This window comes from Anser brachyrhynchus, assembly GCF_964034855.1.
Source record: "Anser brachyrhynchus genome assembly, chromosome: 1".
NCBI classification, from domain to species: domain Eukaryota; kingdom Metazoa; phylum Chordata; class Aves; order Anseriformes; family Anatidae; genus Anser; species Anser brachyrhynchus.
The window spans coordinates 4,560,597-4,583,081 of record NC_137694.1 but is presented as its reverse complement, the minus strand read 5'-3'; the positions used below and the strand labels follow the sequence as shown (position 1 = coordinate 4,583,081).

Genomic DNA, 22,485 nt, shown 5'->3' with positions numbered 1-22,485 from the left:
CATGTTTCTGGCAAGGAATGCGATATTTTTTTTGAGTGCAAATCAACAAGGGCAAATCAGGTAAAAAATTATCATTGCATTCCTCTGTTCTCTGGAGCTTCATTGACATTTAAAAAAGTCACTTTGCTTCCTTCATTGTTCCTGACTGACAAGACACTTGTACTCTCTGTTTTGAGGAGGGATTGCATTTGGACGTGTTGCTAAGCTGAGACTTACACCGTGTGCAGGAAAGAAGTCAGAGTTGTTGTGAACGGTGATAAAATGAGGGTGACTGTGTTGTCACAGGTAAAAAACACTTTGTTTCATAATAAAACCCCCCAAGTTTGGACTGGGGAATGGCCTTTGGCTTTTACCTGATAGTTTAGGTGGCCTCAGAATGGCATTTGACAAGCAATCTAAACTACTGCAGGTAGTTTGATCTGTTCTGATTAATTTGACAAACCTGTTGAGATTCTAAGGTAGAAGGTCCTTCCCTTCCTAACAGAGACTAGGGGGTGTGGACTGGGAAATTTCTTCTAGTAAAACCAGCTTATTATCCCTGCAGACCATTTAGCAGACCTCATAGTGCAATAATTCCCTATGAAGCTGTAACAGAACATGCTCAAGGCTGAAGACACAACACCCACAGACAGGGCTAAGGGCTGATGTCCCTGACTTCAAGTAGAGGGTCTCTGGACAAATAGCATTTGCAAAGCACACACAACCTTCTTGCCTGTGAGAGCTGCATTCCACTGCCGAGCTTTGATGAATGAGCCTGTTAATAAAGAAGAGATTTAGGTTTTAGCTTTAACCAGAGGAACATTTGAACCTGGCCATGGGTGATCAGTCACACAAGCCCATGTCTGGATTTAAACAAATGACAAGTCTTCCTGTAAGCTGACTAGGCTCCATTAACTCCCTTTAATTTCTGCAGGTTGTACGTCGTGTCCCAAGACAGACCAGATTTTTGCAGAGGCTGGTAAGTATCATACTCTGTCTTTATTTTACCTCATGAGAATTACACTTGCTCTGTGAGTGTGTGTGTGCGTGCATCCCTGTGCCCAGAAGTGAACATGTTAGTGAATGATGGTAGGATGAGATTATAGGGCGGAAAAAATCATTGTTTTGATCCATAAAACAAGTAGGGGTTATTCTAAAGCTTCCCAATCCATGTTCTTGACCACAAATTTGTAGAGAACATCTAATATTATCATCCTCAACCATGCAATGGGCATGAGCCTGCTGAAATCTCATTGAATTTCAAGAGAAAGGGAGAGTTCATTTTGAAATTTGAAGATCTCTGTTATTTTCTGTTTATGCAGAGGCCAGAGCTTATTAAGAAAGGAAGAAAACAGAGAAGCCAACATCCTCTTTTTGGTAGGGGAACCTAAGCTTTAAGATGTATGCCTTCAGTTATGAGACGTACAGAAAATTTGTGAGATCTGGCTATATTGCTGCACTGAGACCTGCATGGCTTAGATCAAAACTTCAGCTAAAGAGGCAACCAGTGAAATTGATGTTCATGGCCAGCTATTTTTCTGGCTTCTTTGAGATACAGAGGTTTCTCAACTGAGAACTGGAAGAACTCATTTCACGCACTGAGCAGTCATCACATTAATATCTTCAGGCCCCTTAGATCTTTGACAGATACGAATCAGCAGCCTAAAGGAGAGTAACTCCCAGTCATATTACCAGTTTATTACTTCTAATCTGACATGTGGTCTATTTATTTTGATGAAAACAACTGATAGAAGTAAAAACATGGAGTGAATTTCATTTATCTTCAGCTCTTTTCTGTCTTTCCAAACATTCACTGTAAACAAACGTAAAATCATTTGTTTGGCAGGAAATGTTCAGCTCTCACTTCATCATAATTACCAGGACACCTTCAAAAAGCCTCCAGCCAACGTTTCCCATACCAGTGTGCTAATCTGCTGGCTTGGCGTTCCCTAGCTTTATTTTTAATAGGCACAATAAATCGCAGCAATAATAATATTAAACAAATGGTTTGTTATTATTATGTTTTTCCTTTGTGCTGTCTCTCATCTTCTGAAGGCCGTCAGAAAAAGTGGAGAAAACAAACAGGCATTTGCGCAGCTGTAAGTCAGAGCATCAAGCACTGATGGATTGTGCAAGAGCTCCAGGGAACGCGCAAGAGTTGCAGACTGGAACTTGGGCTGCCCGCCAAGCCCGACCTAGCAACCTGTTTGGAAATTGCCTCTGCCCCCACCGTTTATATTTTCTATATACGAGGAATGGCAGATCCCTTCCAGGGCGGGGAGGATGAATCAGCTCTTTCATCCTCCGTTGTATGTGATGCCCTTGTGTAGTGTTTGCTATTTCCAGCAGCAACATCTACCCATCAGGAGAAGGGAGAAATGATGTATGTCTTTTTTTTCCATTTGTTTTTGCCATTCCTGAGGATATTAGAGCTGGATCTTATTTTGAGGGATAGAGAGATGTGTCAGAGATCAGTCGAAATCAGCAGATGATAGACTCAGCAAAAAATAGCCTCTTAAGGGATGTGGTTCTTCATGAAATATCATTAAGCTGTGGAAGTCCTCACTACGGGGTGTTATGTGTGCTAAAGTTTACATGGATTCAAAAAACAGCTGTATAAAGTCATAGAAAAATCCTTTGAGATTTAGTAAGCACAAAAATACCACGCTTGGTGTAGGAGTTCCTTCAGCTGCAAATTAGTGAAAACAGAGACTGTTCTTGGGTGGTAGCAGTGAAGATTGGTCTGATTTTACACTCTTCTCTGAACATGTTCTATTGATCTCTGCCAGTGATAGACCGTGGAGTTAGGATTACTTTTGTTTTGACTCAATACAACCATTCTTATGTTCTTGTCTAAACGAGAGCAAATCCATATCCTCTGTTTGTGATGAAATGCAGAAAATAGTAGTGGGTGCAGGACATCTAGAACCAAGGAATTTGCTGTATTTTCAGGTTCTCTCTTTTACTTCTGCAGTTAAATCCTCTGTAAGGATAAATCCTTATTAGGCTATAGGCAATTAGTGGTTAAGAAAACTGAGTGAAAGATCAGCTCATTATATCTGGAAACATGCCTACAATGCTCCAGATCAAAACTCCCCATTCTCTCCACTTTCAGGAGAAACTGAAAATTCCTGCTTATGTATAAGGGAAAGTCCTAAGATCCTAAGAACAGCATTGTCTAGTCCCAGTCGCCACCAACTGAGTAAAAGTGACTTGTGACCTAAGGGTGGACATCTTCATTTATTAGATGTATTCTTGTGTAGATCTGTCTTGCTGTCTGCAATTAGTGAAATGAATCACACTCTAAAAGTGCTGATTTTTGCCACTGTGCTCCATGAGAGCTGAGCCTGTGCTGAGCAGGGTGTACATGAACACAGAGCATGTCACACATTCTCCAGCTGTTAAAGATATCTATCACGATTAGGTTCAAGACACATTTTTGAGAGGCTTTTCAAGCCTTGAAAGTGTAGAGGCTTTATTTCTAAGTCTGTCGATTTGTGTTTGTTTCTAGTGGATCCTCATTCTTCCATTTGCCTGGAATTCACTAGCCCAGCAGCTTCGTTAGTTGGATGCTTGCTTACTGCTGTTCTGAAGCCATCAGCTACTGCAGAAATGTTTCTGTTTCATACTTTCTCATGCAAACAATTGCTCCCTTTGTTAAGCCAATTGGCAAAATTGTTTGTGTTTGGAAAAAAAGGCTGGTAATGCAGTTGAAGAGCATGTTCTTGTCTTCACAATTCTCTTGTGGCTGTAGCTTTTTATCATACTCGGTAGGAATAGATTCTCAGTGTATTTGGTTTAGGAAAGTTGGTGAGTATTTGCAATGTCTTTTACTCTTTAGCTCCCTTCTGCTTTTGAAGAACAGTCTTTGACTGTTTAAGGCAACAAATAGTTTATTTTTAAAAGGCTGCTTATAGTTAAATATACTGAAGTTTTCCAGGAAGAAATCTATTCAGTTCCATGGAGACATTGCTGTCAAAAATCACATTACAGAAATGCTCCAACCAGGACTTGTGCACAAAAACACATTCCCAAGAAGCAGAAATTGGCTTTCAGCTTCCATTGCTACATCATGTGTCATTCATTGCAGTCTTCTCTGCTGGAAGGAATCCAAAGTGGCCTAAAAGGCCTAAAATATTTTGTTAGTCACGTCACAGTGTCAGTGTTTCTTATTAAGTCTCTTCCATCCATTGGCTAAGACCTCCAGAATGGATTCTCAGCAGAGGAGGACTCAACCGGCTCCATTGACAGCAGTTTTTCTGTTTACAAAACTTAGGGATCTGATTGTGTGAGTTTTAAGATGCTGCCCCACACACAGTGATCTCAGTCTTTCAAGAGGTCTTTACATCTGCTCTTGTGCACAGTCGGTTTCTCTGACATCAGTTCTGGACCCTATGGGGAGATATTTTGGACTTCTCTTCCTGGCCATAAGGGGCTAATCCTCATTGTCTCAAATGGCCAGAGTTGAAGGGTGCGACTTAGGATACAGATGGATTTTATCAGCGTGTTTCACAACATAAATGCTCACATAATCAGGGCACTTATCCTGTCCTGACCCTTCCTGAGCACTGGAGAATGACTGTGGCTTTTGCCCATGTGCGTGAACAAAGGCACGGCCATGTCTTTAGTTTACCTTTTGCACCTCACCTGATATTTTGAGGGTAATCCCCACCTTGCCTGCTGCTGACTGGTTTTCATAGGGAGTCAAATATTCACTGTAGGAGGGTTCCTTGCTTGAGCACATTAAATATTAAACCCAGTGAAATTCCAAAGAGGGGAGTTATCTAGCTGTTTCTGTTAATGGGTAACCTTTTGATGTCTACAGGAAACCAGGCCTCGGATGTCTGAATTCACTGTGAAAGCCACAGTCATTTCTCGCTATGCTTTCACCACGGTGTCCTGCACAATGGTGAACAGCGGATCTGAAGCAAGAGAAGGTGTGTTTGAGATGCAGATCCCAGCTGCAGCTTTCATCTCCAACTTTACCATGTACGTAAGTAGCGCTGGCAGCTAGATAAACAATGGTTCTTCCATCCTGCAGACAGGTCTCTGAGATTTTAAAAACTGGCTAATCTGCAGTAGGACTGTATCAATGCCTTTTTGCACTGAATAGTTTCAGTTGGAAAAAAAGAAAGCACGCACATGGTATACTCCATGCAAGACTGGTCATGGCCCCACAGCACAGAGCAAATCCTTGAAGGACAGATACTAAGATTCAAGCCCTCAATTTACTTGTTGAAGAACATTCTTCTATTTCCCATATGAGTGCCCTTTAAGAACTTCCTTCTCTTTTTCAGATTTGGACCAGAAAATCTCTCCTAGCCTTCAGAAACCTTTCCAATTAAAGTTTCAGTAACACTGTCACACCATATGTATATCTTCTAAGTGACTGTAGTGCCTCAGAAGCTATTTATTTTTCCAGGTTCTCCACGCTGTCAATGGAGGACAGTGTCAAATCCAACTAGCAGACAGGTTGACTTGTTGCTGGAGGTGCTAGTCATACTCCGTGGATGATAAGGGCAAGCAGAGGGCAACCAACTCATACATAAATGACTCAGGAATAAATTAAGCTCTTGGTTTCAAAAATTTGTTTAATTCGGTCGTCATCAGATTCCCTCCTGTGGTTAGATACTGCTGCCACAACTTTGGACCTGACTATAGCAGACAGGGGACAAGCTTTTTTATGCAGACTTCCATTTGGTTTGAATAGAAGGAAAAACAGTCTTTTGCCGTTGCCCAGCCAGGCTGTGTGTTAGGCACTGTTTCCTTTCTGTAATCCATGGTTTTGTAACTCATTCCCAGGGGGATGCATTTTTGTCAGCGACGCAGCTATTTGAGAGAAGTCACTCTGAATATCACTGACCAGACACAGAACAGTGCTGGTTGGGAGTCTCGGCAATTGTTTTGCTTGCTGTTTAACAACGTTATGCTTTGGAGGTTACCTCCTAAACTGGCATTTACGAGAGGTAAACTCCTGGAGTGTAAATATGTGCCTTGCCAGAATAACCATCCAAGGCACTTCCCAGACAGCTTCTGGCTAAGTGACTTGAGTGGACTCAAGGAGAGTTGCACCAGCAACTGTCCACATGTGCATGGTCCACGAACCTTTCTGCAGCAGGCTGCACAGCACTCTCTGTCTGTAGGTGCAGATTAGTCATGCTGACATCTCTGATCTCTCTAGGAGCATTGGCAACAAGACTTACTATGGGGAGGTCACAGGGAAAGAAAAGAAAAACAGCAGTGATGATAAAGCAAGGACCAAGAAACCTCCAGGCCCTCAGAATGCAAGGTAAGTGTTGTGCATTCAGCTGTGTTCTGAGAAGTGACGTATTCTCCTCCTGTCTTTATTTTGGCTGCTCTGGCATACCCATGCATGGATTTATAGGAAGAGGAAGGAGCTAAACAGAACATTATCCTTACTGTCTGGTGTCGTTACCATGCTCCAAGTCACATATAATTGTGTGTGGCCTTTTCCAGCCCTGTTACATAACATTTTCACTTTCAAGGAGCTCCAGGATGTCAAGCTCAAGTCAGAAGTAAAACCACAAACAAGTACCCTACTGTAGTCATGTTTACTTGCCCTGTTCTCAGTACTTGACTGAGTTTAGTCCTTTTAGCCATGCACTGGCAGAAAGTCTCATCCCTTTAATGATCTGAAATCCTGTGTGTTCACCTGAATGCATTTCTTCAGCAGCACTACCAGTTATTTTTCCCCTGTAATTTGACAAGCATGCTAATTACCCCAAATACCTCTCAAAGAGATGCACCATTGAATGCATTTTGCCTCTCTGGAAAATCCTGCTCTACTCCCAGTTACCTTGGATAGAGGCACTATTCCAACCTGAACACACAATCAGGAACATCTAAATAGACTATGCCTTCTCAGACCAGAAAAAAATGAACTGTGGGGAGGGAGAAGTCTAACAGATCTGAACTCATGAGTGATCTGTGGAAGGAGAATAAAGTATCTTTATTTTCTATCTTTTGTAGAAAAACTACAGAAAAATGAAGGAAATGATCAGATGTAAGGTTCAAAACAACCAAAATAAGATATTTTTCACATAAATCATGTTTCTTACCACTGGAAATGGTTCAAATGTGACTAGACAAATTTATGGTAGGAAAGATCTATAATGAGCATTTAAAAAAGGATGCTCTCTCAGGATACAGACAGTGACAGAACCTGGAAGAATGGCAAGATAAATCACTGTATTCCTGCCCTGTTGTATCCTCTTCCGTAGGTGATAACTATCTGTTATTCCTAGGCCATTGGAGTGACCCAGAGAGGTCATTTGAACTGTCCTAAAGGCTACCGTTAAAAATACATATCTTCTTATATGCTAGAGAATTCAAAATCTCAAATCCTTTCCAATACTCACTAAATTGTGGGCATCACCAAAACTGCACATTAGTGAGTTCTGAGGTTAGCCCTGTGTGGCATTAAAAGTTTCCATTTTCCATAGGTTACTTTTTTATTTTCCTTTCACAGTAGTAGTGCCTGGTATCATATTAGTGCTTGGTAGCTTATCACTGTAGCACACTATGTGGGAGGTAGAGCCATCACTCCTAATGCCCCCCGCTCCTTCTTCTTTATTCTGGCTTTTATTGCTGGTATCACATCATACAGTACGGGATACTTTGGTCAGCCTGGGCCAGCTGTCCTGGCTGTGCCCCCTCCCAGCTCCTGGTGCATCCCCAGCCCCCTCGCTGGCAGGGCAGCACGAGAAGCAGAAGAGTCCTAGGCTCTGTGTAAGCAGTGCTTTGCAATAACTAAAAACATAAGTGTCATCAACACTATTTTCATCAAAAATTCAAAACTCAGCATCATATGAGCCTCCACAAAGAAAATTAACTCTGTCCCAGTGAAGACCATGACAATGGGTCTTACAAATCCTCTCTGGTCCTGCTCTATGCTATACATGTTTGTCATATTCCTCTTTACTTCCAGGGAGAATGGCTATGAGACATTCAAAGCTTCTGTCTTCATTCCTCGCAAGATGCAAGCCAACTTCCTATTGCATTACGAAGAGCTCTTGCAAAGGCGACTGGGGAAATATGAGTATACGGTCAGCATCCGTCCCCAGCAGCTGGTGGGCAGGCTACGAGTGGAGGTGAACATCCTGGAGAACTCGGGCATAGTGTCATTGGAAGTGCCTCCCCTTCGAAACAGCAAATATAAAGGCAATGGGAAGGTTGAAGGTAAGGAGAAATTTTATAATCCATGATTTTGTTACCTGTGGGGCCCTAACCGCTTCTTAGGAACCAGACTGGCAATACTGGGAGTTCTCCAAAGCAGTCTTGTATAACTGCATAGACTAGTGTTTCGTTCAGTTACCTTCTGCTCCAAATGAGCCATTAAACAAAGCCCCAACATTGTATTAAAGCCGCATTATCCAGGCTCAAGACTATATTAGAAACTAAAGGGCACATCTCATGAAGATAACAAGAGAAATAAATGCTAGCAGCTCATTAGGTGTGAGTTATTCTGGCAAATTCCAGCTGTGACTGTATTTTTTAGAAGGACACATTTTTTACTTTCCCTTTCTAACTCTTGCTGCAGTCAGTGTATGGCAGGTACGTGCTGCCCATGGGTGGCTGCATTTCACTGACAAGCAAGTCTCTAAGCACTGCAGGCTATCAGCAATTCCTATTTGGAGATCTGTTCCGTTCACTGGCAGGGCAATCTCCAGGTTCAATAAAGTTGGTAGAATAGCTATGACATGAAAAGGTTTTCAGAATTATGAACCCTGTGAGGTTTGATGGTGGGAATTCAGTCCTATTTCAAAGGCTGATGGCATTTGTCCTGTTTTCTACAGATGACTGTGTCTATGTGGTGTCTGTGCGTAAGCACACGAGAACTTTGAAGTTTATTGAGTATAGGGCTGATCCCATTCAGTTCAATAGGATTTTTTTCTATTGTCTTTACAAACTTTGAACTGGGCCTTCAGGCCTTGTGCTTAGCATTTGAGCGGCTTCTTCCCTGGCTCAGCGTCTCCTGGGAACTGTTTATTTTAAATGAATTGTTTTTTCCATCCATCCATGCCAAGGCAGATAGGAAATCCTGCTTTTTAGAACATGGGAAATTCCAAGAGGAAAAACCATGTTTTGCCAAAGCTCAAAGTGTGGTCCAAATGTCTACTCTTACCCCAACCATCCTTGCTTACTGTTCAGACAGCAGGTGTCAATTAACAGTTTCCTAGTGTAAACTAACAATGAGGAGCACAGGATACCAAGATTGCTACAAGTTGACAAAAAGCAATAATAGGGTTAAAAGGTGAGGCTAACCTGGAAGCAGGATGTAAAGACTTGTGAGACTCAGTTACTCTAACTGCCATAATACCAGTAAATCAGTGAAGCTGTTCATGCCTGCCAGGTGAAGACTATAAAGCATGTGATCATGGAGTTAAACTGCTTGCTCAGTCTGGTTCTGTTGATTTCATCCAAATTACACTGAAATCAAGGCCCCCAGTGATGGACTAACTTCAAGTCAGGCCACATACAGCTAGCTAGTTAGTCTCTCTGCTGTACGTTCTTCCATTGTGTAATAAATGTGCTCTGTCCCTCATCTGGAGGGACCGGAAGCCTTTTTCACCTATCAGGGAGTATCGTAGTGCATTGTGGCATGTGGTTTCCTGCAAAACATCTGGCATTGATCAACGTTGGAGACAGACTAAGCAGAGCAGACATGCTGTTGGTCTAGTACAGTGTGGAAACTCCTGTATGTAAATGATATACAGGGAAAACTCTTGTAACTTGCTGTCCAAATGGCAATCTGTGAGCATTGATCATTCTTGGCACTGTGCTTCAGGTTCAACACAACTCATATAAAAATGGGCCCGAGCTCTGTAATTCTATAATCCTCCCTAGCCAGTAAAATGTACATAAAATAGATGTGACATTGCAGAATGGGTAATGCAACTGAAACTCGGATTCACTTGCTTTATTCTTATTCAGAACTGCTGCTACAAACTGTAATCAGCCTATACAGTTGGTGAAATCTGGTTGCTCTGCTGAGATCACTGCTACAGAAGTTGCTGAAGTGCCAAACATGCTTTTTGGGTCCACTGTGGACAGACAGGAGTGGGTTTTGTCTCTGCCAAACTAAGGCTTCATTGGTACTCAGCTGAGTGTCAGTCAGATGAGCTCCCTTCTGATCTGAAGCAAAATAAAAGACTTGGCAAAGGGTCTCAGAGAAGGATGGGTTGTTTCAGAGAGGGATTTTTCGTGTGTGACCTTTTCTGACCAACAAGATCAATCACAGTTGGAGCAGACAATAGGAACTTCCTGCCTTCCTGAGCACAAATGGAAAGCACAAGAATACTCCTAGTTCAAGGCAAGGACTTTTTCACTTGGAAATCCACTGTACTTCAGTCTGCTTTCATCTCTTTAGCTAAATCTGGAAAGCAAAACATCTGAGCTGTTAATGTCTGCAAAGTCTTCTTGCCCATACGACACCTAGAGACCCAAGACCAGGAGATCCTTATGTAGTGAGACCGCCATAGAAGGCTGTGGGTTTTTGAGTGAATTTAAGTGACCGGTGAATTGCAGGTCTTACAACTGAAGAGTGGCTGCAAACCAACAAAAAGACAGTGCTTGGTCTATTTTCAGACTTCATGTGACTTAAAACTCTTCAGGATCACCTCACTGGAGGGCATGGTAGCCGTCTTGTAAGTGGCCAGCAAAGGATGCCAAACCAGATGCTGCCATACTGTTACCTGTGGTGCCCCAAATGAGAGGCCATGACCTAAAAAATGACCAAACAAAGGATGGAGGCTTGCACATTGGAAGGTAGTCCTGAATGACTGCTTTGAGTTTGAATATATCATGAAAACTCTCTTCCTCAATTTGCTATGGTTACAAAGATGTCTACAATACCTCTCTGTTAATGACAAAATGGGAGATGTTGATAAGCATTAATAAATCACCTTGAAACTATTGCGTGAAAACTGTATTGTGACATCAGGTGATAAGTTAATGGCATTCTCAGTAATATGTCCGAAGTGCCATCAACCTCAAATCAGAGTTCAGGATGGGATGTACTTTCCTAAGTCATTTGGATACTTTCGACTGTGACTGACCTGCATAAGAAATGGCATTTCTTTTCTGAGTACAGGTCCTGAAGACCTTGTGTAGGATAGGAAAATCAAGATACAAATCAAATCTGTTTGGCTCTGCACCCATCGCTAGCTCCAGATGATGAGTGCTAGCAGTGATTGATGATCACAACTGAAATGCCAACCCACTGTGGCAATAAATGAATGCTATTAATGAAACTAATGAGAGCAAATATTTTAGATAGCCAAAAGTGGAGGAGCTGATCTATATTTTGTGGACCAATCTTACTACATTTGTAGTGTTTTCTACATGCTATCAGCAGAGCCAATGCACCAGGCAGGAAACACAGTCAAAAAAAAAAATGTTCTCTGTTCTATATTCATTCATGATTTGCACTTTTGACTATATCCAACCTGCTAGTATCCATACAGTCTGTGATGAATAGAAGAGACAAAACTTAAAGACTTACAGACAGGAGATGCCCCTTGATGTGGAAGAGTGAAGGACACTTTTTTTGCCATTTGTAAAGCAGCATTGTAGCAGTAGGAGTAGAAGCAGTAAAGAGTCCAATTGTCCTGGTTTTAGCTGTAAGGGCCCAAGATACAAAGATTGAACTTGATTTCACAATTTTCCAGGTATTTATGCAAAGTCACCCTGTGCTTTGCTCTTGGAAAGTCCTGTGTACATCCTCTCTGAGAATGGAGCAGAAACAAGGTGATAACAGGTCTTTCCAGGACATTTCCTATGCCAGTGACTCCTTCACACACAGCACCATCTGGGAGTTGTTTTTTTCCTACAGGAAGGTAATAGACACATATGTTTTGGAAAATAATTTTTTAATATGTGCAGGTGTCCACTTCTGTCACATACAAAGCCTAAAACAGGAGGTGTTGAGGCCAGTGATCCTGGTCTTTTACGGTGACCCCGGCATGGAGCCATTTTCTGAATGACGTAAAACCCAGGATCCTCAGGGGTGGCTGTTCTCATCCTGTTCCTCCTGGGCAGCAGTGTGAGAACTAGCCATGAACTTGGGCAGGGAGATACCAGGCTGCTTGAAAATGATTTTATTTCTCTTCAGAGTCATAAGTCTCAGGTTTTTATATCTTATCACAGGTGTCTAGAAGCTACTAGCTGTTAGCAGATGATGAACTGGGCATTTGAGCTCTCTTGCTGCCTCTGCCAGCCTCCAAAATAATTTGGGTTTAACTTTTCATCATGTGGGGACTACATTTTTGCATGAAAAATATTTTTGCCTGCTCTGTTTATTTTATCTGAATTTGGTGGAAAATTTGTGTAAAGACCTTATTAAAGACCTCAGCATGAGCATGGATTAGCTCCGGTCTTTGGAGCTCATCCATGTTTTATAGTCTGCAATACTTCATAGATTTTCCTCTCTCAGTCACTTGTTTGATAAGAACTGGGCCAGTAAACAGGGGAGAGTAATGGTGATCCAGGTATCAGGTGCTGCCTAAAAGAGAAACCTGGGAAAGACATAGTAATTGTATTCAGACATACAAAAGGCTGTTCCAAGGAGGAAACGAATACTGTGCTTCCTATGTCAATAATAGAAAGGACAAAAAGTCATAGGTTTGTAATGCGGAAAGAAAAATGTAAATTAGACATTGAAAATGTATTCCTAACCATGAAAAAGTGGAGTTCTGGAAAGGTCTGGCAAGGGCAGGTATTGAGTTTCCATTTCTGGAGGTCTGTAATATTTCTAGACCATGTCACAAAGCCAAGTAGGAAGGGATTGAGCCTGGTAACATGAGATGGATTAGATAACCTGCCTTCCAGAGCTGATTTCTATTATTCCAGGAAGAAAAAGAAAAAAAAAAAAAAAGGACCTTTTTTATCGGTTCATATGGTATATATATGTGTATTTAATTTCCATCCTAGAGATGGAAGAAGAATGGCTACAAAGATGGAGCTGCTTTTGCAGATATTTGTGTCACTGATAATGGCAATGTGAGGCAGCTTGGCAAGCTCCTCTCTAGGAGTTCCTAAAGACCTGTCTGAGTTACAGGGAATGACACTTCTCACCTTTATGCAGTGCTTTGAAGAGTATTTGAGGAAAGAAATGTGATCAGCATGATCCCATCTAGATTCCACAGTGCTTCACAAAACTGGATGCGTATGATTATGCTCATTTAACAGGCAGGAGAACGTGGAACATGGAGTGGCTACCTTACTCAGCTAATTTCAGACAGAGTCTATAGAAATGCTGAGACTGTAACTCATTTTGTTGTGATTCTCAGCATATCGTGCTCAACCCATCAACGTACTTAGGGCAGAGAAACGTTGAAGAGAAGTCCAAAGGCTACAGCCACAGATACGTGTGCAGTAAGTAAAAAGAGAGAGCTTCTGTTTCCAGTGTAAGACTGGCTTTCACTAATCCTGACAACAGTGCTTGCTTTTCAGCAGTTAAGGAGAAGTAATATGAAACCCTCTAATAAATCAGAAAATATAAATGAACTGTTAAGCCATTTTTATGAATTCTGGGCATTTCCCACACACTGTCAGTTAAATGTGACCTTGGAAGTGATAGAAGACAGACCCAAAATCCAGGAAGGCCAATACAAGCAAATCTGATGCATTGTGTATTAGAAACATATTACATCTGTTGATTCATCAGATCAGAGAGCGGCTATAAAAGTAAAACCAAATCAACATGGAGATAAAATCTTATAGAGCTACTGATTTATGACTTTTCTTTGCCTGGGGAAATCTGAACTGTACACAGACTTTAGAGTAAATGTCAAAAATCTCTGGGTAATCATTTTATAAGCCCCTTTTAACATTTGACACTGGTGTCTGTAAGCAATTTCAATGCATTGGTTGGGACCTCTTGCTCTGTTTCTGTCAGGATGGATGGATTAGAATTGACTTAGAGAAGCCATGATACAGAGTCAATTGCTGACTTTACTGAAGTTGAGTAGTATCTGTCATTGCACTTCCTTTTATCAAGAATTTTGATGATGAGTTTGTTTCACATTCCAGGTCTTCCAACTACAGTTTCTTTGCATAGAAATTGGTCCTAAGAGGGAACCCCTCCCTGCCTCAATAGTATGCTCTTGTGCCTTATCTATTCAAACATACTCACAGGACATCTGTGAAATTAAAGCCAAACCAATGTGGAAATGAAATACCAGAGTGCTATTGATTTATGAGTCTTACTTTCATTCCTTTGCCTAGATAAGTCTAGATTGTATATAACATTTTAGGGCAAATGTCACAGCTTTGGCTAATCATTTTATAAACCCACAAGAACCCTCTTCCTGGCATTTCTATGGACTTTGACCTGTGGGAAGTCAGGAGAGTTAGGTAACCGCTCCATGCCTCCATTTTCCCACTTGTTAAATGGATGTAATCTTATGTATCCAGTTTGGTAAATCACTGTGGGATCTAGATGTGAGGTGGATGGTGTTCAATGTTGCCAACAGCTGTCATGTTGCATTCCTGTAATGCTGCTCCAAGCACTTTACAAAGGTGAAGTGCCACTCTTCATTACACAGACAGTGTTATAGGAGTCCCTGGAGAGCGGTTTTCCAAGACTGCCTGCACCTTGTCATTGTGATCAGTATCATTAACAGAGTCTAGAACATAATTAAAATTATGCAGAAGAATTTGCCTACATATGACCAGATGTGTCATACTCTAATCTCCCCGACCCTTGACCCGATCTCCATTGAGCATAACAGAGCCTAGAAAATCATATCAGATGTAGGTACTTGCACTATGAACACCTACAACAGAACTGAATCTCACACGTTTTTTCTTTTCCCTGCCATACCACAGACATTTTGGGCTGTCTTTGGCAAAGAACAGAGGCACCCTCCCCCCCAGCACAGTATAATTAAGCATTTCATCCCCACCAATTTTAATCAGCATGCAAACAGAGATAATAGTACTTCCATGTCTCAGAGGAGTCACCATAAGAGCTGACGCACCTGAGAAGAACATCAGCTGAGAATCTATTTCAGTGTTTTCAACAGCTAGTTAGCACAAATGGAAAAGCACTTATCCCATAACTCTGGGTCACGTCAAGGCCAGCTCTGAAACTTTGGCTGTCTAATGTAAGGGTCCACATGGGATTTATAGGGAATAAACAGCTGACGCACCAAAAGACAGTAAGGTAGGATTTGGGCCACACAAAGAGACAGCAAGAAATCTTCATATCACTTAGCTTCAGAAATTGAACAGAGCTGGCAAGACAAGTAGAGGTTTCTTCAGGGACATTCAGACCTGAATTATTGTCTTTCTTTGAGATGCTCTCTGAAAAGCTCTCTGTCTTCATTGACTCAGGAGACACTCTAGGAGATTGGGGTGAGTTACATCTCTGGGATGCAGTTTGCTTGACTGCACTAGTAAGTGTTGGGTTTTGGCTCAGTATGCCATATTGAAGTTGCAGTGACTGTACCGATAGCTCTTTGCTGAACATACAGAGAACTAAGGTGACTTGTTCAGATGCAGACATTACACAGACGCTTGTAATCAGCCAGATCAATCCCACCTCACGTCTATGGTATATCTGAACAAGTCATCTCAAGATCTCTATATTTTGTAGAAATCTGCAGTATGATTCATCTCATCCTAGAAGAAATGTTTAAACAAGTCAAGTGAATCATATCTGCTTTGACTGGCAGAAGCTCAGGTATAGGATCTGCATTCTAGATCTCTTGAGTTGGCAAATACTAATATCACCTAGATGTCTGATGTGTATTATTCACACAAAGTGATTAGCAGTTATATAGAGAGTATCTGCCCTTTGAGTTCGGTGACCTCCAAACAGCAATGAACATAGGAATATTGCATAAACATTTCTATCGCTGATAATATTGCAGTATTGAGTTCAATTTAGCATTCAGGGCAGGGGTTACTAAATTCTTATTTTATTGTTGGTGAGATGAATCTTCAATCTCAGTATGTAGCTATGCCAGTTGACCTAACTCCATGGTAATACACTGTGTGTTGTGCTTAGACATCTGTAAGAAAATAGGAAAAACTTGTAATATTATGGTTTTATCTCAACAGGTGATGTTTCTCCTCCTCCTTCTACTGTAATTGGACATACAAAAACCTTAGCTAAAGTTACATTCAGTCCCAATGTTGTTGAACAAACCAAGATTGCCCGGAATGGCATTTTGGGAGACTTCATAGTTAGATATGATGTCAACCGGGAGCTGAGTGTTGGGGATATTCAGGTATGTTACATGACTGATTTTTTTCTATGTTATTAACTATGTCTGAAATGGTTCGATTGTCTTGCATGCTCCATATGTTCTGGCAGACGTTTTCCAAGTGAAGGCTACTTCTCCATCTTGTAAGAACTGTCCAAAATAAAATCAATGAGCTTGCAGCCACAAGATGGACTTAAACAGGTACATACTACACTGGCTTTCTTTTTGTATTTGCTTTTCAATTTCATGTAGTGTTTCTGATCCCTGGATACTTATGTTGTATCCTTATTGCATTTGGAAGGAAACCTTAATGTCCACCATGGAAGGAGATGCAGAGAATTCCACTAGGCCCTCACTCTGGATAAGCAGGGCCCTGGGATTAAGAGGGAACTCATCCTCCAGAGTAGAGTCACAGATATTGAAAGCAGGATCACGTGTGCCCAATGAATTATCCCATAATGATATGTGCGGATCATTGCATCATGATCTTCCTTCCATTCCTAAATTCATTACTCTTCTACAGATTCTTAATGGGTACTTCGTACACTACTTCGCCCCCACAGATCTTCCTCCGTTACCAAAGAACGTTGTCTTTGTCCTTGACAGCAGCGCATCCATGGTGGGAACGAAACTGAGACAGGTGAGGTCCTTGCATGTGTTATAGGCTGGTTGGCTTTATGGTTGTAAAAAGCTTGTTTCAGGCTTCATCTCACCAGGTGGGTTCTTCTCCAAAATATTTGCTATGTCTGAAGTGAAACAAGGCTCTGAAGACACCTCAAGGCAAGACAATTTACCTGCAATGAGAAATTACCATGTTAATGGGACTGGGATGGGAACAAGAAGTGCAGAGGACTTCATTGCTCTTCATAAAAGGCCAGTGCTGTCAAAACTGAACAGATAGGATTGTGCTGGGCAGTTCTGTTCTGGTCAGTTTGAAGAGAGGCAGAATAGAGAGGATTCCCAGCAAAGTGCATTCGGCAGACCATTGTATCCAGCTTAGCAGAGAGAAGATACTTCTGTCTTCACATTACAAAACCCTTGGCAAAATCCTTAGTGATGTACTACTCAATGGGTTCTTTTGAAAGAAAGGTCAGGTTATACTGTTTGAGAATCTGATTCTTTCACCACGAATCTCAGACTTATTTCTAGGGCACAGATGCTGACACGAGCCAACATATCAAGCTGAAGGCCATATCACCAATGCTTAAAACTGGCCTTTGATGTGGAGGGTTCAGGCTGGTATCTGAACATTTTTGTTCTAATTCTCTGAGCTGGATAGATGAAAACCAGCTCCAGTCCAGGATCCAACTAGTTGGTCTGAAAGGGCACCATTCCTGGGGGAATAACTCTTTCTCTCAGTGCGATATTATCACTCCAAACTAGAAGCAGAGATAAATGAATATTTCAACTCTGTTCTGATAGATATATCTCAGGTCTGCATTTGAACTGGAGAGGTAAGCCCAGTTTCCATCTTAAGTATCTGTGCAAAAAAAGAAAAGCCTGGGTAGGGTTAGTAGTTTCCTTCCACTTAAAGAGTTTCTCCACAGTCATGAGATACAGAGATGTTAATTGGCTTCTGGCTGTTGAATGGGCCAAATTTTTACCTTCTGTGTTCTTATCATGGCCGATCTAAAGGCAGGGGAAAGTGTCACTTTCCACATAGATTAAGGTGTTCTCAAGTTTAGAGGTGTAGATTGCATATTAGGAAGATTTTTTCACAGAGGGTGTAGTCAAGCAGGCTGCCCATGGAAAGGGCAGGCACCATCCCCAGAGGTATTTATGAGATGTATGGATGTGGCACTAAGGGGCACAGTGATGAGACTTGACAGATCCAGCTGACAGTTGGACTTTATAATCTTGAAGGTTTTTCCAACCTAAATAATTCTACAATTCTTAGACACCAATATGGGGCAGTTTCAGCTTGGATGGATGATATCATGTTATAACCCTACTAGAATGACTGAAGGCCAGTGGCTCAGACTTCTGTCTTGGCCAGTTAAGGAGCTCTAATTAGTCCACTCAGGCTCCTTGGTCGCCTGCCTAGAACCTGGAGTGATATTTCTGGAAACTGTGGTTGTTTGAAAGCACACTTTTATTTTTTTCTTGGCCACCAACACTAGCCTAAATGGTCGTCGCAAACACGAGCCATGGCCATCCCCTGACAGTTCTCTGCCTTTGATCAAGGACATTGTGAGTGAGCCTTTCTCTTGCTGATAAAATCTTTACCATCTGGTTTCAGTGGTGATGATAAATCTTCATTTAGAAGCTATGGTCCCTATTAAATCCAATTATCTCCACTGTAAGCTAAAATGGAGCATGGCTTTTATGGCTCCTAATTACCTTCCCCAGTGACTGGAGTAGCAAATAGAGAGCTGTTAACAAACGCACCTAGTACTGTGCTGAAGTAGGTCTTGAATGAAGATGCCTTGGAATCATTGCAAATTCCTGTGGACGGAGCCTGGCTCTTGGCTTTCTGTTATCCTTTGGCTGAAAAATGTTTGCCTTGCCTTGCAGAATAAACAGTTAGTGCCCAAATGCACCCAGCCCAGCATGCTGAAAGCGGACAATCTGCTTGTACAGCACCGAAACAGGGAGATTAGGACTCTGAAGGGGTTGGTGGTGGTATGAGCTGCACAAGTAGTGCCTTGGGTCAGCAGATTAACCTTGTACTATGAAAGCTTTTATTCTCCTCCTGACCGTATTAGCGTTTCTTTTTCATACACTTACTAAAAACAACGTGGCCAGGGATTAACCCTTAAAGGCCTAATTCATTGCACCTACTAGTAAAAATATATAATTTTCAAGCTAATTAGGTAGATGCCCCTTAAACCTGTAGCAAGCGTCTAGCCAGAACTTTTGTCAAGGGTGTGCTCAACGTTTGCCTGTTATCTCAGATACACTCTTTTTATGGAGAACCACTGGTATGTTATGGAGGAATGCTACATGAATTAAGCACTTACCTGGCTCTTATTTTAGCTGCTCCAAAACACAGGACTTCACTGAATTATGAATTATTTAATGGCTTAAATCGTAAATGAACAAACAAACAAAGAAAACAAAACAGAAAAAGAAAACACACACACAAAAAACAACCCAAACTGGAGATTAGTTAAAGAAAGCCCAAGATCTAGGACTGGCTGATTAATATTCTTCTCTGTGTTTGCTCAGTGGCCCTTTTACCCAACTATTGTTGGTATTTAGATGTTTGTTAAATTACAGACACGTCCCCTGGTGGCAGGATACCTGTGAGCAGGGGAAATGCCTCCTTTTCTCTCAGCTGTGGTAGTCTATGGTAGTGTGTAGAGAGCTGGGAGTTCCCATGGGACAGCCTTTCCTCATTTCTGTCTACTGAGTCACATGCAAGATCAGCTAAAAATACACTCAGCACTTCTAGAGAGTGCTCTTTCAGGTCACCTTTGGTAACTATGTCAAAGGACAGTTTTTAAAGTTGTAAAAGCAAGGATGAGAGACATCAGCTGTGCAACCTTTTCCATAACAACTCAAGGAGATTTTGAACTCTTCACCCATCTGCTTTCATGGAGTTAATGGCGATGTGACTCAAATGGAGTCAGTATTTCATGTATCCTGCAGTTCCGTGATCTGAGTCATTTCCTCTTTTCCTTTCTGAAGGTTTTCTGTTTCCTACATGAATTTTTATCTGTTTGTGCCATTCTTCTATTTCTAAGACATCTCAGTCCTTGAAGCAATGAGATATCCAGACCCATTTGCAAGCACATGTAGTGGGACTGGTTGATCAGCTTAGATCAAATCATTGAGACCTTTGAGACATTCCCCTCGTATCACTGAAGTATATATGAGCTTTGTGGGGAAGACCAGCTAATACACACATTTCTCCTGTGGTTTTCACTGCCTCTGAAACCTGGTAATGTCTAATGAGTTCATCTGTGTTACAGCAGTCCACCTCCACTGAGGATATGGGCCTTTGTGACACTCACAGTCTAGCAGGTAGGGAGATTAAGTTCAGGAAGAGAAAAATATTGAGAATGGTAATGAAAAAATCTCTCGTGTTCAAGACTGCATGTCATTATTGCTGTCCCTCTGGAAAGGAAAATACTGTTTCTGTCCTCAAGAGCTTTATTCCTTCATTTACAAAGAGGAAGTAAGCGCTGTATGAAATAGTTGCTTTTAATGGGAGGCAGAAGAGCCTAGGGAACAGGTTATATCTATAAGGTTTACTGGGAAGAAAAGTCCTTTGCCCTTTCGAGCAGCCTGACCTGCTGATTTCTATGAGCACCTTTTACTTTAGAGGTGGGGGGCATTGCAGTCCCCCCAGTTAGGAGAAAGATGGGCCAGTTACAGGTTGACCGCCTTGTGACTACCATGATTATCTCCAACCTGACAAAGCAGGTTATGGTGAAAGGATGGTGAAAAAGGACCTTTATCAGCCTGCAATTCCAGCGTTACAGAGGAGGCATGTTCCAAGCTATGAATGTGTCCCCAGCAGGATGGATCTGCAGATGTTTTGCAGACATCATAAAATGTAGTTGTTTCAACCACAGATTCATTTCACCTTACCTTTCCCACAGGCAGCAAATGCCCACACACCCCGTTAATCAGTTGGCTACACTGCAAGCCTGGCAGCTTGTCAATGGTAGTGTGCCAGGCTGTAATTTTCTTTGAGGTTAATTGTGCTAGGAGGAACTCAACTGAAGCTGGGTCCTGCTGCGTGTTTGCAAATGCTTCAGTTTATTTGCCTGCATCCATCCAAGGGACACTTTTGGTACCCCTGATTCATGACCCACACTGTCTGAGACCCTTTGGAGGCCTTATATACACATATCCCTAAACCTCTGTGCCTCAACACACAGGCTCTCTCTGAGTAGTTTCAGGGTGGTGAGAGAGTAGACAAGCACCTGGACGCATGAGGTTCTCCCTCCAAATTCTACGTATTTCTGTTGGTTGCTGCAGAGCTGGCTGGGGGCCTGTTGACTACAAGCCCACGTAGTGGCTGCTGTCCAGGAAAACTACCTTAAACCACCAGGGAATTTTGGAAAAAATGCGAATCCTAATTACAGCCTTAAGTGATTTTAAAGCTACTGTGAAGAGGAAAGATTTGTCAGCTTTTCCATTTCCATTGGAAAGCAACCATCTGAGTTAATGCAGAGGAACTGTGTGCTCTGTCTCCACAACCAACTAAATCGATGCAGCTGCCTCCTACTCAGGAGCATACAACATTGCCATCTCACTCCTCTCTTTAGGTGTGAATATGGAATGTAGTAATCACTACACTAAATAGAATGTCAGTCTGTACAGTCCTTGACTGTTCAGCTTCCAAAAAAAGGTGCAAGTATTTGTTATGCAGCAGAATATTCTGCTTTTCCCAAACTCTAAAACTTATAATAAATGACATGGTCACACAGGTTAAAAAGCAAGTTTCAGAGCAAGGTGCCCTCAGGTGTTCAGGACAGGGTGCATCTTTTTGTGGTGTTAGGACTAATGCTGGCATGCCCCAGCTGATTTGCTCCACACTGAGGCAACAGAAGTAGAGACAGCATTCCCCGAGGAGACCCCAGCCTAGCTGTAAACAGCAAGTCTTTGAATTGGGTTCAGAGTAAATAGGAAGCAAACCAAGTGCAGAGTTTGACATGGAGATACGGCTGGGGCTTGATCTGAAACCCCATGAAGACAGTGAGAGTTTTCCCTAAGGTTTCAAGGGGATTCATCAATTTGCTGAATTCATCAAATGCTGGGCCAAAACCAGATGCCACTGAAGTGACCAACACAACCCAGTGATCACCTGGCAAGTCCATATAAACAAGGAAGGGGCAAAATAAAGCTGGGAGGTCAGTCTGGGGATCCAGGAGTCCATGACCAGACACAAGCAGAGCTGTGATAGAGCTAGAGACAAATACCTGGGTCTCAGACTGGGACTGAAGGCCTAGTATCCTCAAGGCCTTGGCATGCACATAAATCTGTGAAACGATAGATCTGTTTTCTGCAGTCCTTTCCAAGGTAGAACTGTGTTTTCCGGTTGCTGGAGCAATTACCTGGGAGCCAGACCTGGCTTCTGTTCATGCTGTCATTATGAATTTGAACTTAGTTGGGTTATTTTCTTTGTCTGTGCTTGTCTTCTTGCAGAGTCTTGTACAGGCTGGGCTTATGGATACACAAGATCCCCCAAGTCTAAAAGACATCCGATCTTTGCCAAGAACCAAGCTATTAGTCTAGCACTGCTTGCAACACTGCTATTTCCAAGTAAATACTCCTTCACCCTGTTAGGGGGTACATACTACAGGCATTGCCCAACCGGGTC

At 42.0% G+C, this 22,485-nt stretch overlaps 1 protein-coding gene across 1 annotated transcript in view; it reads left to right on the top strand.

The window, feature by feature from the left end:
• The window catches only part of ITIH5 (inter-alpha-trypsin inhibitor heavy chain 5), a 46,114-nt gene that overhangs the window by 3,033 nt on the left and 20,596 nt on the right, over positions 1 to 22,485 (top strand). The window contains exons 2-7 of the mRNA XM_080567834.1: positions 914 to 958; positions 4,805 to 4,968; positions 6,161 to 6,268; positions 7,928 to 8,178; positions 16,066 to 16,235; positions 16,735 to 16,851. Coding sequence (XP_080423960.1) covers positions 914 to 958; positions 4,805 to 4,968; positions 6,161 to 6,268; positions 7,928 to 8,178; positions 16,066 to 16,235; positions 16,735 to 16,851 — 855 coding nt within the window. The remainder of the gene's footprint in view (positions 1 to 913; positions 959 to 4,804; positions 4,969 to 6,160; positions 6,269 to 7,927; positions 8,179 to 16,065; positions 16,236 to 16,734; positions 16,852 to 22,485) is intronic.